Source organism: Hemitrygon akajei, chromosome 9 (assembly GCF_048418815.1).
Source record: "Hemitrygon akajei chromosome 9, sHemAka1.3, whole genome shotgun sequence".
Taxonomy (NCBI): Eukaryota; Metazoa; Chordata; class Chondrichthyes; order Myliobatiformes; family Dasyatidae; genus Hemitrygon; species Hemitrygon akajei.
In genome coordinates this window covers 67,139,739-67,155,036 of record NC_133132.1, presented here as the reverse complement: position 1 = coordinate 67,155,036, position 15,298 = coordinate 67,139,739, and the positions used below count along the sequence as shown (strand labels likewise).

The 15,298-nt window shown below is 39.5% G+C and overlaps 1 protein-coding gene across 1 annotated transcript in view; it reads left to right on the top strand.

The window, feature by feature from the left end:
* Window positions 1-15,298, top strand: part of LOC140732659 (dynein axonemal heavy chain 8-like) — a 704,719-nt gene that overhangs the window by 19,235 nt on the left and 670,186 nt on the right. The window contains exons 4-5 of the mRNA XM_073055352.1: window positions 1,280-1,440; window positions 2,209-2,385. Of these exons, the coding sequence (XP_072911453.1) occupies window positions 1,280-1,440; window positions 2,209-2,385 (338 nt within the window). The remainder of the gene's footprint in view (window positions 1-1,279; window positions 1,441-2,208; window positions 2,386-15,298) is intronic.

Below are 15,298 nucleotides of genomic sequence, written 5' to 3'. Positions count from 1 at the left end.
TTTGACATGCTGCATGTCACAGTTAGTTACTGTCTGGTGTGTTAAGTTCATCCAAGGTTCATAACCAAAGAGGGGAAACATTATCTAGTTATCCTACAGTGCATAGCAAGTATTTGCTAAAATTATATGCTTCCTGGAAGTGTATGCATACATAGACTGTACTCATGCATGCAATATTACTCCTTGTGACATCTCCTTGGTACTTTTTTGCTAGGAACCATTGGCAAGGGCCCTGAAGAGTTTCTGTGGGTTTTTGGACAAAGACATGTCTCCTACAAAGTAATTTAGCAGTCTTATCTAAGGAGCACTTTATCGCCACCACTGTTGTTTCTGTCCATTCTTTAATCAGCTAACAATCCTGGAAGCTGGAAGATCTTGAATACTAGAGAAAGAATTTAGTTGTTACAACTTGAGTGTGGTGAAGATCCTCGAAACTATTCATTGGGAAGGAGAAATCTGTAATATGAGTTGGCACTTAGTAGCTAGGCCATTATCTCTAGAGCTATAAAGAATGAAACATTCTTTGAAGGATCAACAAGGCAAAAAGGAGGTTGGAGGGAGGGTCAAATTTAGAACTAAGGATCGGAGTCTCAAAATAAAGCTTTGACCATTTGGGACTGACTTTTTTTCTCTCTCTCAGAAGGCTGAAAAGTCCTTGGAATTGTTTTTCCCAAAGAACACTGGATCAATCACTAATTATGGTCAAAATGGTGAACAGTAGATCTCTGTTATTAAAGAAATAAAAACAAATGGCATAGTGTAAGAAAATGTTTGAGGGAGATCATCCATTATTTTGTGAAATGGTGGAGGAAGATTGAATGATCAACTGTACTTTTTAATGTTGCTCATGTGGGTTGTCTCTGTGGTGGTACACCCCTTTAAGGGCTAGTTACAAAAGCTGTAGCTTCCAGGCAGAGCTGACAGAAGCAATATTTTTCAGAGTAATGCTGCTTAAACTGACACAGCGCATTTTAATATAAGAAGACTGAATAATGCTATACTTGAGCCTTGTAATTACAGATTGTCACAGGATTTTTAAAAGCAATAAGGAGCCATTTTAACACATTAAAATGCTGAAAAATAGTTTTCAGAATCAAAAATTAAATAGCTTTTCATATATGTTAAGGTATTCTTTGTCTTACCGTGAACGTTTAAAAACTGTGTCAGGGCCTTGACAATTTTGAATGGTTGAATGGATAAAATGGGTGAACTTTATCAGTAATAATTGTTAAACTGTTATTTTAGTTAACTTTGTCTTGTTGGATGATATTTTCTTTAGGTACAAAAACAAGCCTTGAAAATGCTGTAGTACTGAAGAGTGAAAAAGTTGATCTTTCTCAGCTGCGTTCTTTTGAACAAATAAAGGCAGCAGCATCCAATCCAGAAATGGTTTTACAGCTGGAAAATCTACTTTTGAAATGGCACAATCAACTAGAACTGGTTTGTATGTTTAGAGTCTTTAAATCTGGATGGTTTTGCTACCAAGTTGCTTTAACATTGAAATATTTCACTCATGTTTTCACCTCAGAAAAATGCATTGTAAGTAAAATTAGCATTTAGTTTAAAAAAAAAGTGATTACAAACTTAAATGGGATCCACTGAACTGCACTGTACAATGTGGCAAGAAGCAAACTGTGTTGTAAGATCATGCACGAGGAAATCTGCAGATGCTGGAAATTCAAACAACACACACAAAATGCTGGTGGAACACAGCAGGCCAGGCAGCATCTATAAGGAGAAGCACTGTCGACATCTCGGCCTGAAACGTCAACAGTGCTTCTCCTTATAGATGCTGCTTGGCCTGCTATGTTCCACCAGCATTTTGTGTGTGTTGTAAGATCATGATTGAGATTGAAATTCTTTACTGGAGGAGAACTTTTAGCATTTAAGACAGCATTTGTTAGCTCATTGGGACAGTAGCTTATCTTCTGTGAAACAATAGACTGAGGTTAGAAATCTAATGGGAGGGCAGCAGCACAAGGAGTGCATGTGCCTGGAAGGGCAACAATGGTTGTAAACCTCAGATTTGGACAAATAAGTCGATAGCACTGTGCTGAGGTAAAGACATTAGAGATTATAGAGAAGTAGATATGATAAACTGGATTTTTGACTGTGAATATTGGGAGTGTATAAATCATTGGAGAGTCAAGAAAGGATATTAAGGGTTTTTTGAAAAACAGTGTAAAACTGTGTTATTTTTATGTATAGGTGCTGGCACAAAATAATCAAGTGAGGAAAGAAGCTGAAGGTTCAGGTCCACTCACTGAACTCGAATACTGGAAATGCACATCAGCTAAATTCAATTCCATCATAGAACAACTTAAAGGACAACATTGCAAGGCAGTAATCAATGTGTTAAATATAAGTCAATCAAAACAGATAAAGGTAAAATTATCGAGCATCCTTGGCATTATAAAATGAATTTTATCTAATTTTCGGTAGAGTAGTCTCCAGTTGTTTTCATGGTTATTTTACATTTGATGCCTGCACTGATGTATTCAGGTTCAGTAAAATCAATCATATCTCTATGTGGAGTCCAAATCCAATTAATCATATCAATTGTAGCTCATTAGCCAGTGGAAGTACATTTGCATGACATAGCAATTGGATACAATAAACAGCTACTTAAAATTCTCGTGCAAGCAGGTCAATGACAAATCAAGAAGATTATGTTATATATTCAGAAGGAAGTAGCAGGTTGCAAATATGTTGGGATTAATAAAAAGATGAAGGCAAACTTGTGGCTATGAAACAGTGAGGTCATAACACAGAGAATAGCGTTAGGGAATAGAATATTGGAGAGGGATAAAGGGGGCTGACATTATGCACTTTCACATTTGACCATTGAGCTGGAGGCTTCTGAATTTTTACAAGTAACACATGAAGGACCAAATTTAAATTTAGGCTGCTAATATCAGAATGACTCTGGCTCACCTGCTCTGATGCAAGGATAACTTCTTATACCTTAGCAGTTTGTTATTTTCACAGCTTTTCTTCCTTGTAGCAGTAGAATGCTCAAGGCTAGTTTTCAACAATCTGCTGGAGGAATTCTGAGTCGAGCAGCATCTGTGGAGGTGGGGACGAGGAATTGTTGATGTTTCAGCTCTAAATCCTGCATTAAGACTGAGTAGAGAGAGAAGGGCAGTATAAAGAGGAGTCAGGAATTGGTGAGATAGGAGCCTGAGGTGATTGAAGAAGGATATTGGACAGACTGAGCCTCCTAGAGGAGGAGGAGTGATGGAGATAGAAGACGGGAGCAAATGGGTGATCAATAGACAAAAGGGGCAGATAGAGCTAGATAGTGCTGGAGAGGGATGGGAGAGTGGAAGTGGAGACAACTAGGAGGGCAATAAGCAGGAATGCAAAGGCTACCAGTGCTGGAAGTAAAGAAAGTGATAATGGGAACTGTAAGGAGAGATGAAGGCAGATGCAGTCACAACTGGATAGTAGAGTAGGGAGGTGGTGGGTGAAATCTGTGGCTAGTAGATGGATGGAGCCAAGAGGGAGGGAATTGAAAAGGGAACAATGGAGGGGGTTGGGAGATTGGAGATAGATTGTAAGGCGAGGAGGGCAAAAGATACCAGAAGTAAGGGATATATTTCAGAGTATATTTATAATCAAAGAATGTATACTATATACAATTTTGAGATTTGTCTCCTTACAGGCAGCCCCAAAATAAAAGAAACTCAATACAATAGAAGGCTCTTTTGGGGAAAAAAAATACTGTCATATACCCAATGTGCAGAAAACAAAAACAAATCATTCAGGGTTACCTGAAGTTGGAAAATTCAACATTCTTAATGTTGAGTTAATCATTGGGTTGCACAATACAACAGGGGTTGAGTGGCTACTGTTGTTCCAATTATATAATATAAGACTATGAAAGTTTGCAAATTTCCAAAAGTCTAATTCTTTGCGGTAAGACACAAAATGTAGAGATGCACAGACTTCTTGGTATTCCAAGCGGAAAAATACACTGGAGACACAAGATACTGCAGATGCTCAAATTTGGAGCAATAATCTGCAGGAGGATCTCAGCAGGTTAAGCTGCATATGTTTGTAGAAAGGTTGTTGGTTGCAAACCTTGCATCAGCACTGAAAATGAAGAGGGCAAATAGCCAAAATAAAGGGAGGTGGAGTGGTGAGACAGGTCAGTATTTATCTGGCTGAACTTGTTCTTAACCCGAACAATTTTTTTCTTTGATTCCTCTCACTTACTATAAATCAAAGGTGTAGCCATAACCCGAGCTATGCCTGCCTTTTGGTTAGGTACATGGAACTGTTCCTATTCCAGACCTTCACTGGTATCACTTGTCAATGACTGCTTTTGTGTTGCTTCCTACACCCATAGAATATTACAGCACAGAAATAGGCCTTTTGGCCCTTCTTGGCTGTGCTGAACCATTTTTCTGCCTAGTCCCACTGACCTGCACCGAGACCATATCCCTCCATACACCTCTCATCCATGTACCTGTCCAAGTTTTTCTTAAATGTTAAAAGCGAGCCTGCATTCACCACTTCAACTGGCAGCTCATTCCACTCTCCCACCACTCTCTGTGTGAAGAAGCCCCCCCCCATGTTCCCTTTAAACTTTTCCCTTTTCACCCTTAACCCATGTCCTTTTTTTTTTCTCCCCTAGCCTCAGTGGAAGAAGCCTGCTTGCATTCACTCTATCTATACCCATCATAATTTTATACACCTCTATCAAATCTCCCCTCATTCTTCTACGCTCCAGAGAATAAAGTCCTAACCTATTCAACCTTTCTCTGTAACTCAGTTTCTCAAGTCCCAGCAACATCCTTGTAAACCTTCTCTGCACTCTTTCAACCTTATTAATATCCTTCCTGTAATTCGGTGACCAAAACTGCACACAATACTCCAAATTTGTCCTCACCAATGCCTTATACAACCTCACCGTAACATTCCAACTCTTGTACTCAATACTTTGATTTACAAACGTTTGTATAAAGGCCAATGTGCCAAAAGCTCTCTTTTTGACCCTATCTACCTGTGACGCCACGATATCCCTTGAAAACCAGGGTTCCTTATTCTTATGCACTTTGCCTTTAATCCTGACAGGAATGTACAAACTTTGCACTCTCAAAATTTCTCCTTTTAAGGCCTCTGACTTACCAATCACATCCTTGCCACAGAATAACCTGTCCCAATCCACGCTTTTTAGATCCTTTCTCATTTCTTCAAATTTGGTCTTTTTCCAGTTTAATATTCCATGTGGAACTCTTCTGTTTTATCAGTTTCATTGACTTCCATGCTGCTCTCAAATTCACTTGGACCATTTCCAGCAATACCCTCCCTTTTCTAGATTTCAACACTTTTTAGTTTTTCTAAATTTCAACACAAGAGGTTCAACACATGTTTGTATATGTTTCCTCCTTACTCCAATCCAGGGACTGAGACAGTCATTCCAGGTGAGGCAATGATTCATAGGCACCCCCTCCAACTTTGTCTGCTACATATATATGCTTGAGAGTATGAGATGAAAGGAGGTTGATGGAAGGATCACTTCAGTTTTATTTTGAACACAACAAAGTAATTGGAACCCACAAGGCCCCTCAAGCCTGCTTTGCTATTCAGTATGGTCATAGTGAACTACCCTAGACCATCTTTCCTTTGGTTTCTGTTCCCCAGAGTCCCCAATTGCTTGATATTCAAAATTTTACATATTATTTGCTTTCTCCAAGAACTAAAATGAGCACTGTGGTTTTTATGACTGATGTTTCTGCAATGGGTTTCAGCTTTTTATTGTGTTGAGATACTTGTGCCATATTGTAAACAGGAGCCATTCTACAGATGGTGGAAATCCAAAGCAACACACATAAAATGCTGGAGGTCAGACAGCATCCATGGGAGTGAACAAACAGTCGACATTTTGGGCAGAGGCCCTTTTTCAGGACTGGAAAGGAATGGAGAAGATGCCAGAATGACAAGATAGGGGGAGGGGCAATGAAGGAGGATAGCTAGAAGGTGATAGGTGAAGCTAGGTGGGTAGGAAAGTTAAAGGGCTAGAGAGGAAGGAATCTGATAGGAGAGTGGACTATAGGAGGAAAGGCAAGGAGGAGGTGATGGGCAGGTGAGAAGAAGAAAGAGGCCAGAGTGGGTAACGGGATAAGAGGCACCACAAACATGAGAAAATCTGCAGCTGCTGGAAATCCAAGCAACACACAAAATGCTGGAGGAACTCAGCAGGCCAGGCAGAATCTTTGGAAAAGCATAAACAGTCAACCTTCCAGGTTGAGATCCTTATGAAGGGTTTCAGCCCTAAACATTGACTGTTTAGTCTTTTCCATAGACACTGCCTGGCCTGCTGAGTTCCTCCAGAATTTTGTGTGTGCTGCAATTGAAGAAGTGGCACGGGGGTGGTGGAAGGAGAAACTGATACTCATGCCACCAGGTAGGAGGCTACCCAGATGGAATACAAGGTGTTGCTCCACCACCATGAGCATGTCCTCATCGTGGCACAAGAGGCCATGGATGGAATTGTTGGAAGTGGATCTGAATTGAAATGTTTGGCCAATGGGAAGTTCAGCTTTTGGTTGATGGAGTCGAGGTGCTTGATGAAGTGGTCCCCCAATTTACAATTGGTCTCACCAATGCAGGTTCCCCCACCTCCTTTACAAAGGTAGAGTGTTCCTATGAAACTTTTCTTAAGCCAAAATGGCGTAAAGAGCCATTAATTTATATGGGAAAAACTTTTGTAAAAGCGAAAATCCTCTTTGTAATGCGAAAACAGGTTACTAATGTAGGTCTTTTGTAAAAATGAAGCTGCGTAAAGCGAACATTCGTAAAGCAGGGGACACCTGTGTAGAGGAGGCAGCATCGGGAGCACCAGACAGAACAGATCACTCCAACAGATTCACAGGTGAAGTGTTGCCTTATCTGGAAGGACTGCTTGGGGCTCCGAATGGAGATGAGGGAGGAGGTAAATGGACAGGTGTAGCACTTTGATCACTCACAGGGGTAAGTGCAAGAAGGGAGATTAGTGTAGAAGAACAAATGGACAAGAAAATAGCAGAGGGAGTGATCCCTGCAGAAAGTGGGGATATTATGCTATATTAAACACAACTGAACTAATGAAGGAAAGCTGGATGCTGACACTGATATGAGCCAATTAAATAAATAGTTGCAGTAGTACTGCTATATAACATTCTTGAGATAACGATTTTATCTAATTTTCTTTAAGGTCAATTGTTGTATCAAAGCAAACTAATTGTGAACTATGACAAAAAGAATGAATTATCGATGAACCAAACAGTGGTTTAGGCAATAGCTCTAAGAAGTCCATCAATAAAGAAAACCACTTAGTCGGTTTAAAAACTTCTAGAATAATGAACATCCAAAGATTCTATTGGGAGGTGAAACAAAGCAATTGGATTACTGTGAGATTGATCATTAAAATTGGCATGCAAGGAGTAAATTGATGTACAGTGAAAAACCTGTCTTAGTGCTGATCAATTCATTACAACAGTACATTGAAGTAGTACAAGGCAAACCAATAAAGACTGCAGGTAAAATGTTGCTGTTAATGGAGAAAGTGCAGTGCAGATAAACAGTAATTTGTAAGGGCATAAGAGGGTAGATTGTGAGGACAAAAGTCTATCTTACTGTATTTGAGAACTGTTTGATGGACTAGAAACATAGAAAACCTACAGCACAATACAGGCCCTTTGGCCAACAAAGCTGTGCCGAACATGTCCCTACTTTAGAAATTACTAGGCTTACCTATAACCCTCTATTTTTCTAAACTCCATCTACCTATCCAAAAGTCTCTTAAAAGACCCTATTGTATCCACCTCCACCACGGTTGCTGGCAGCCCATTCCATGCACTCACCACTCTCTGAGTTTAAAAACTTACCCCCTACATCTCCTCTGTACCTACTCCCTAGCACCTTAAACCTGTGTTCTCTTGTGACAACCACTTCAGCCCTGGGAAAAATCCTCTGACTATCCACACGATCAATGCCTCTCATCATCTTGTACACCTCTATCAGGTCACCTTTCGTCCTCTGTCGCTCCAAGGAGAAAAGGCAGTGTTCACTCAACCTATTCTCATAAGGCATGCTCCCCAATCCAGGCAACATCCTTGTAAATCTCCTCTGCACCCTGTCTATAGTTTCTACATCCTTCCTGTAGTGAGGCGACCAGAACTGAGTACGGTACTCCAAGTGGGGTCTGACCAGGGTTCTATATAGCTGCAACGTTATCTCTCAGCTCCTAAATTCAATTCCACAATTGAGGAAGGCCAATACACTGTACGCCGCCTTAGCCATAGAGTCGACCTGTGCAGCTGCTTTGAGCGTCCTATGGACTTGGACCCCAAGATCCCTCTGATCCTCCACACTGCCAAGAGTCTTACCATTAATACTATATTCTGCCATCATATTTGACCTACCAAAATGAACCACTTCACACTTATCTGGGTTGAACTCCATCTGCCACTTCTTAGCCCAGTTTTGCATCCTATCAATGTCCTGCTGTAACCTCTGAGAGCCCTCCACACTATCCACAACACCTCCAACCTTTGTGTCATCAGCAAACTTACTAACTCATCCCTCCACTTCCTCATCCAGGTAATTTATAAAAAGCACGAAGAGTAAGGGTCCCAGAACAGATCCCTGAGGCACTACACTGGTGACCGACCTCCATGCAGAATATGATCCTTCTACAACCACTCTTTGCCTTCTGTGGGCAAGCCAGTTCTGGATTCACAAAGCAATGTTCCCTTGTATCACATGCCTCCTTACTTTCTCAATAAGCTTTGCATGGGGTACCTTGTCAAATACCTTACTGAAATCTATATACGCTACATCTGCTGTTCCTCCATCAATGTGTTTAGTCACGTCCTCAAAAAAATTCAATCAGGCTTGTAAGGCACGACCTGCCCTTAACAAGGCCATGCTGACTATTCCTAATCATATTATACCTCTCCAAATGTTCAAAATCCTGCCTCTCAGGATCTTCTCCATCAACTTATAACCACTGAGGTAAGACTCACTGGTCTATAACTTCCTGGGATATCTCTACTCCCTTTCTTGAATAAAGGAACAACATCCTTAACCCTTCAATCCTCAGGAACCTCTCCCGTCCCTGTTGATGATTCAAAGATCATCACCAGAGGCTCAGCAATCTCCTCCCTTGCCTCTCACAGTAGCCTGGGGTACATCTCATCTGGTCTCGGTGACTTATCCAACTTGATGTTTTCCAAAAGCTCCAGCACATCCTCTTTCTTAATATCTACATGCTGAAGCTTTTTAGTCTGCAGCAAGTCATCACTACAATCACCAAGATCCTTTTCCATAGTGAATACTGAAGTAAAGTATTCATTAAGTACCTCTGCTATTTCCTCTAGTTCCATACACACTTTCCCACTGTCACACTTGATAGGTCCTATTCTTTCACGTCTTATCCTCTTGCTCTTCACATACTTGTAGAATGCCTTGGGGTTTTCCTTAATCCTGCCCACCAAGGCCTTCTCTTGGCCCCTTCTGGCTCTCCTAATTTACTACTTAAACTCCTTCCTATTAGCCATATAATCTTCTAGATCTCTAATATTACCTAGTTCTCTGAACTTTTTGTAAGCTTTTCTTCTTGACTAGATTTATTACAGCCTTTGTACACGATCGTTCCTGAACCCTACCATCCTTGTCCTGTCTCATTGGAATGTACCTATGCAGAACTCCACGCAGATATTCCCTGAACATTTGCACATTTCTTCCTGAGAACTTTTCCCTGAGAACATCTGTTTCCAATTTAAGCTTCCAATTTCCTGCCTGATAGCCTTATAATTCCCCTTACTCCAGTTAAACGCTATTCTAATTTGTCTGTTCCTATCTCTCTCCAATGCCATTGTAAATGAGATAGAATTATGATCACTATCTCCAAAATGCTCTCCCACTGAGAGATCTGACACCTTTGTTTGCAACACTCCTTACGTTAAAATAGACACATCTCAAACCTTTGGTCTGAGCGCGTCCCTTCTCTATCACCTGCCTATCCTCCCTCTCGCACTGTCTACAAGCTGTCTCTATTTGTGAGCCAACCTCCTCCTACCCAGTCTCTTCAGTTCTTCAGTTCGGCTCCCATCCCCCAACAATTCTAGTTTAAACTCTCCCCAGTAGCCTTAGCAAACCTCCCCGCCAGGGTATTGGTCCCCCTGGGATTCAAGTGCAACCTGTCCTTTTTGTATAGGTCACGCCTGTCCCAAAAAAAGTCCCAATGATCCAGAAATCTGAATCCCTGCTTCAATCCCTCAGCCACGCATTTATCCCCACCCCATCCTGTTCCTATTCTCACTGTCACGTGGCACAGGCAGTATTCCCGAGATTACTACTTTTGCGGTCCTGCTTCTCAACTTCCTTCTTTAACTCACTGTCATCTTTTTATCAGGGCCTCTCCCCTTTTCCTACCAATGCCATTGGTACCAATATGTACCACGACCTCTTTCTGTTCTCCCTCCCAATGGGGTTAGAACTGTGTTGAGCAATGTAGTACATGCTTACAGGCTTTTCTATCTTCTGCCCATTGGAGGGGGGTGGTGGGAGAAGAGTGTCTGTCTGGACAGGGTGGGGTCTTTGATTATGCTACTTGCAGTGTGAAGTGTGCTTCAGCATTGTTGAGGTAAACTGGAGCATGTGCACCCAATCACTTCCTGATGTAATTGCCCAGCCCTTTTGTTTTGCTGACGTTGAGGGGAATGTGTCATGTCTGATAACATGCCAGAGGTGGTCAGGTAAACAAGGTAATTGCACTAAGATTGTGAAAATGTGAGGATGAATTAACTTTCCTAAACTGGAAAATTAGAAGCAAGTTGTTTCATTATAGTTTGCCTAAGACAGTATTTTATTCCAGTTATCTTGTCTTTTCCTGAACTTGTCTGCGAATATAAATGACATGTACTTGTTTAAGACCTTACCCATTTCCCGTGGTTCCAAATTTAGATTACTTTGTTAATCCTATAACCTTCTCATAGATCAATGAGGCAGTCTACGTGTGAGGAAAGTGGGTGAGGTTTTAAATGAATACTTTTTGTCAGTATTTACCTTGGAGAAGGACATAGAATCTAGAGAGTTAAGGGGAGGGAACAGTCCTGAAACACATTAAGTAGATAAATTCCCAGGCTCTGACCAGGTCTATCCGAGGATGTTATGCCAGAATGCTGAGATCCTGGCAGAGATCTTTATAACTTTGTTAGCCATGGATGAGGTACCAGAAGAGTGGAGAATAGCCAATAGAAGTAAGATTTAGCATAGATAGGCATGAATATAGGCATTAAAATGGTAGGCCAAAAGGGCTGTTTCAATGTTGTGTAACACTCTGAAGATCATCTGATCAAATTAAAATGGAGTTTGATGTGTCAGTACTGTCTAAGCATTGACTTCTGCATCCTGGAAGTATCCTAGAATATGTGATTTAGAATTATTTCTAGAGAAATCCTCCATTGTCACGAGCTCAACTCATGCACTTAAGTATGTAAGAAATGTATTGGGGGGTGGGGTGGGGTGGAAGGTGTCTGTCTGCCTGGAGGTGGTTAAGTAGGGAATGGTCAATAATAAGGAGAAAGTACAGTTCTACAACAAGGGTCTGTCATCTGATCATTTCTCTCTCTTTCAAACTTTTTATTAATATTAATAATATGAACAAAGTACAATTGATATATTAATAAAGGGATTACAAACATACAAATTCCCATTGCACATGAAAGAATACATAAGCAATGATTACAGTATAAATGAGTTTTCCCAAAACATGAACCATACAGTATATGTATGAACAAGGTAAATCTAGGTATTTCATAATATATAATATAAAAAAAAACAGAAAAAAGAGAAAAAAAGTTTGCAAAATTAGCTAACCTACTAATCTAATAGCTAATAAAGAAGAAAAAAGAAGCAAAAAAAGAAAAAAAAGAAAGAAAAACTAGAAAAAGAAAAAAAACAAGGGCTGTTTATAATATCTCACAAGAATACATAATCATCAGTGTCGTCAACTCCGATCCTCTCAACATAAATAAGGTTAAAGCTGGAAAATCAAATAAGCTTGGAACAGGGTCATATTACATCATATGAAAATATTGAATAAATGGTCTCCATATCTTTTCAAATTTAATAGTAGTATCGAATACACCACTTCTAATTTTTTCTAAATTTAAACATAACATAGTTTGAGAAAACCAATGAAATACAGTGGGAGGATTAATTTCCTTCCAATTCAACAAAATAGATCTTCTAGCCATCAGAGTGAGAAATGCAATCATTCGACAGGCGGAAGAAGATAAGTGAAGTGAGTCCATCATTGGTAAACCAAAAATTGCGGTAATAGGATGGGGTTGTAAATCAATGTTCAATACCGCAGAGATAATATCAAAAATATCTTTCCAATATTTTTTCAAAAGCGGACATGACCAAAACATATGAGTTAAAGACGCGGTTTCAAACTGACATCTATCACAAATAGGATTTATATAAGAATAAAACTGAGCTAATTTGTCCTTGGACATATGGGCCCTATGTACGACCTTAATTTGTATTAATGAATGTTTGGCACATATAGATGATGTATTAACTAATTGAAGAATTCTATCCCAATTCTGAATAGGAATAATAAGATTAAGCTCTCTTTCCCAATCATTTTTTGTCTTATAAAGGGGCTCCGACTGTATCTTCATAATTATATTATAAAGTTTTGATATAAGCCCTTTTTGAAAAGGGTTTAATTCAAAGAAACTCTCCACAATATCTGAAGACACAAAATTTGGAAACGTAGGAAATACCGTACTTAAAAAAAATGCCTAATCTGTAAATATCTAAAAAAATGAAATCTAGGCAAATTATATTTATTAGATAATTGCTCAAAAGACATAAAACAATTGTCCAAAAATAAATCAGAAAATCTTAGTAATCCCTTAGTTTTCCAAGCCGAAAAAGCTTGATCTATAATTGAAGGGTGGAAAAAGCAATTAGATACAATAGGAATATTTAAAACGAATTGAGTCAACCCGAAAAATTTCCGAAATTGAAACCATATACGTAAAGTATGTTTAACTATCGGGTTGTCAATTCGTTTCGGCAATTTAGAAAGAGCAAAAGGGAGAGAAGTCCCTAAAATAGAACCCAGGGCATAACCTGGTACCGATTTAATTTCCAAACTCACCCAATGAGGGCCAAAAGATCCATCCCAGTCTTTCAACCAACATAACAAATATCTAATATTAACTGCCCAATAATAAAATCTGAAATTAGGTAATGCCAACCCACCTTCCTTCTTTGTCTTCTGTAAGTATATTTTACCTAACCTGGGATTTTTATTCTGCCATATATATGAGGAAATTTTTGAATCAACATTAGTAAAAAAAGATTTTGGAATAGAAGTTGGTACCGCTTGAAAAATATATAAAAACTTAGGTAAAATAACCATCTTAATAGCATTAATCCTACCTATCAGAGATAAAGATAATGATGACCACTTAATAAACAAGCATTTAATCTGATCAATTAAGGGTAAAAAATTAAACCTAAATAATTCTTTATGGTTTTTTGTGATTTTAATCCCTAAGTAAATAAAAGAGTCATTAACTAATTTAAAAGGTAAGTTTCCATAAATTGGGACCTGTCTATTCAAAGGAAACAATTCACTCTTATTAAGATTTAACTTATACCCAGAAAACTCACTAAATTGAGCCAACAATGATAGAACTGCTGGAATAGATTTCTCAGGGTTAGAAATGAATAATAATAAATCATCTGCATACAAAGATAACTTATGAATATCTGTCCCACAATTAATACCCAAAAAATCCTGTGATTCTCTGATGGCAATTGCCAAAGGTTCTGAAGCAATGTTAAATAGTAATAGGCTAAGAGGACAGCCTTGTCTAGTGCCCCGAAATAAACGAAAAAAGGGAGATCTTTGATTATTAGTAAACACCAAGGCTACTGGAGTGTGATAAATCAGTTTAATCCAGGAAATGAATGTCGGACTAAAATTAAACTTCTCCAACACATAAAATAAGTAAGGCCATTCAACTCTATCAAATGCTTTCTCCGCATCTAATGAAATAACACATTCTGAAGTGCTATGTGAAGGAGTATAAACAATATTCATCTGATCATTTCTCATTCTCCTTTCTCTTCTTATTCTCTCCCCAGATTTCTTAAAGAAAAGACTATTAACACTGTCAGTCTTATTCCAGAAATGCTCAGTCGTAATTATAGAACATTTGAGTATTGGACTCTGGATCCACTTTTGCCTCTTTCTTCTGGTGCTATTCATTTTTTCTTACTGTATTTCTTTAAAAATACTATTACTGTATATACTTACTGAATGTAAGTATGATTTTTGATACACTCTGTGACTTTTTCTTCCTCTTCACTGATTTCTAAAGTTTTCCAAGTCCTCATTCTCTCTTCTCCCACCATTGTCATTTGGCCCAACTGGTCCATGTCAACAAAGATGACATCTAAGCTCATCCTGTGTGCCCACATTTAACCCATATCCCACTAAATGTTTGCTATCTATGTACCTGTGCATATGGCTTTGAATTCCATCTGCCTCAATCACCATATTTTCATATTTCCCTGCATACATTCTCCCTACGCTTTCTTCTCACCTGTGGTCATCTCACTACAGGAAGGATGTGGATTCTATAGAGGGAATGCAGGGGATATTTACGAGGATGTTGCCTGGATTGGAGGGCATACCTTATGAGAATAGGTTGAATGTTCTTGGCCTTTACTCCTTGGAGTGACGGAGGATGAGAGGTGACTTGATAGAGGAGTATAAGATGATGAGAGGCATTGATCGTGTGGATTAGCCAGAGACTTTTTCCCAGGACTGAAATGGTTGACACAAGGGGGCATAGTTTTAAGGTGCTTGAAAGTAGATACGGGGGTGGGGGGGGAGGATGTCAGGGGTAAGTTTTTCACACAGAGTGGTGGGTCTGTGGAATGCACTGCCAGTGGCGGTGGTGGAGGCAGGTATAATAGGGTCTTTTAAGAGACTCTTGGATGGGTACATGGAGCTTAGAAGAATAGAGGGCTATGCAGTAGTGTGACTCCAGGCAATCTCTAGAGTAGGTTACATGGTCTGGACAACAAATAAGTAGGCAACATTAGATATTGTTGAGGGGGATGACCTTCCGAGGGGAGCCACAGTAACTGGGTCTCTGGTATGGTGTCTGATTCTGTGGCTTAGAAGAGCAGAAAGGTGAAGGGGACTGCAGTGTTGATAGGAGATTCCCTAGTCAGAGGAACAGAGATCAGATTCTGTGGGCATGATAGAGAC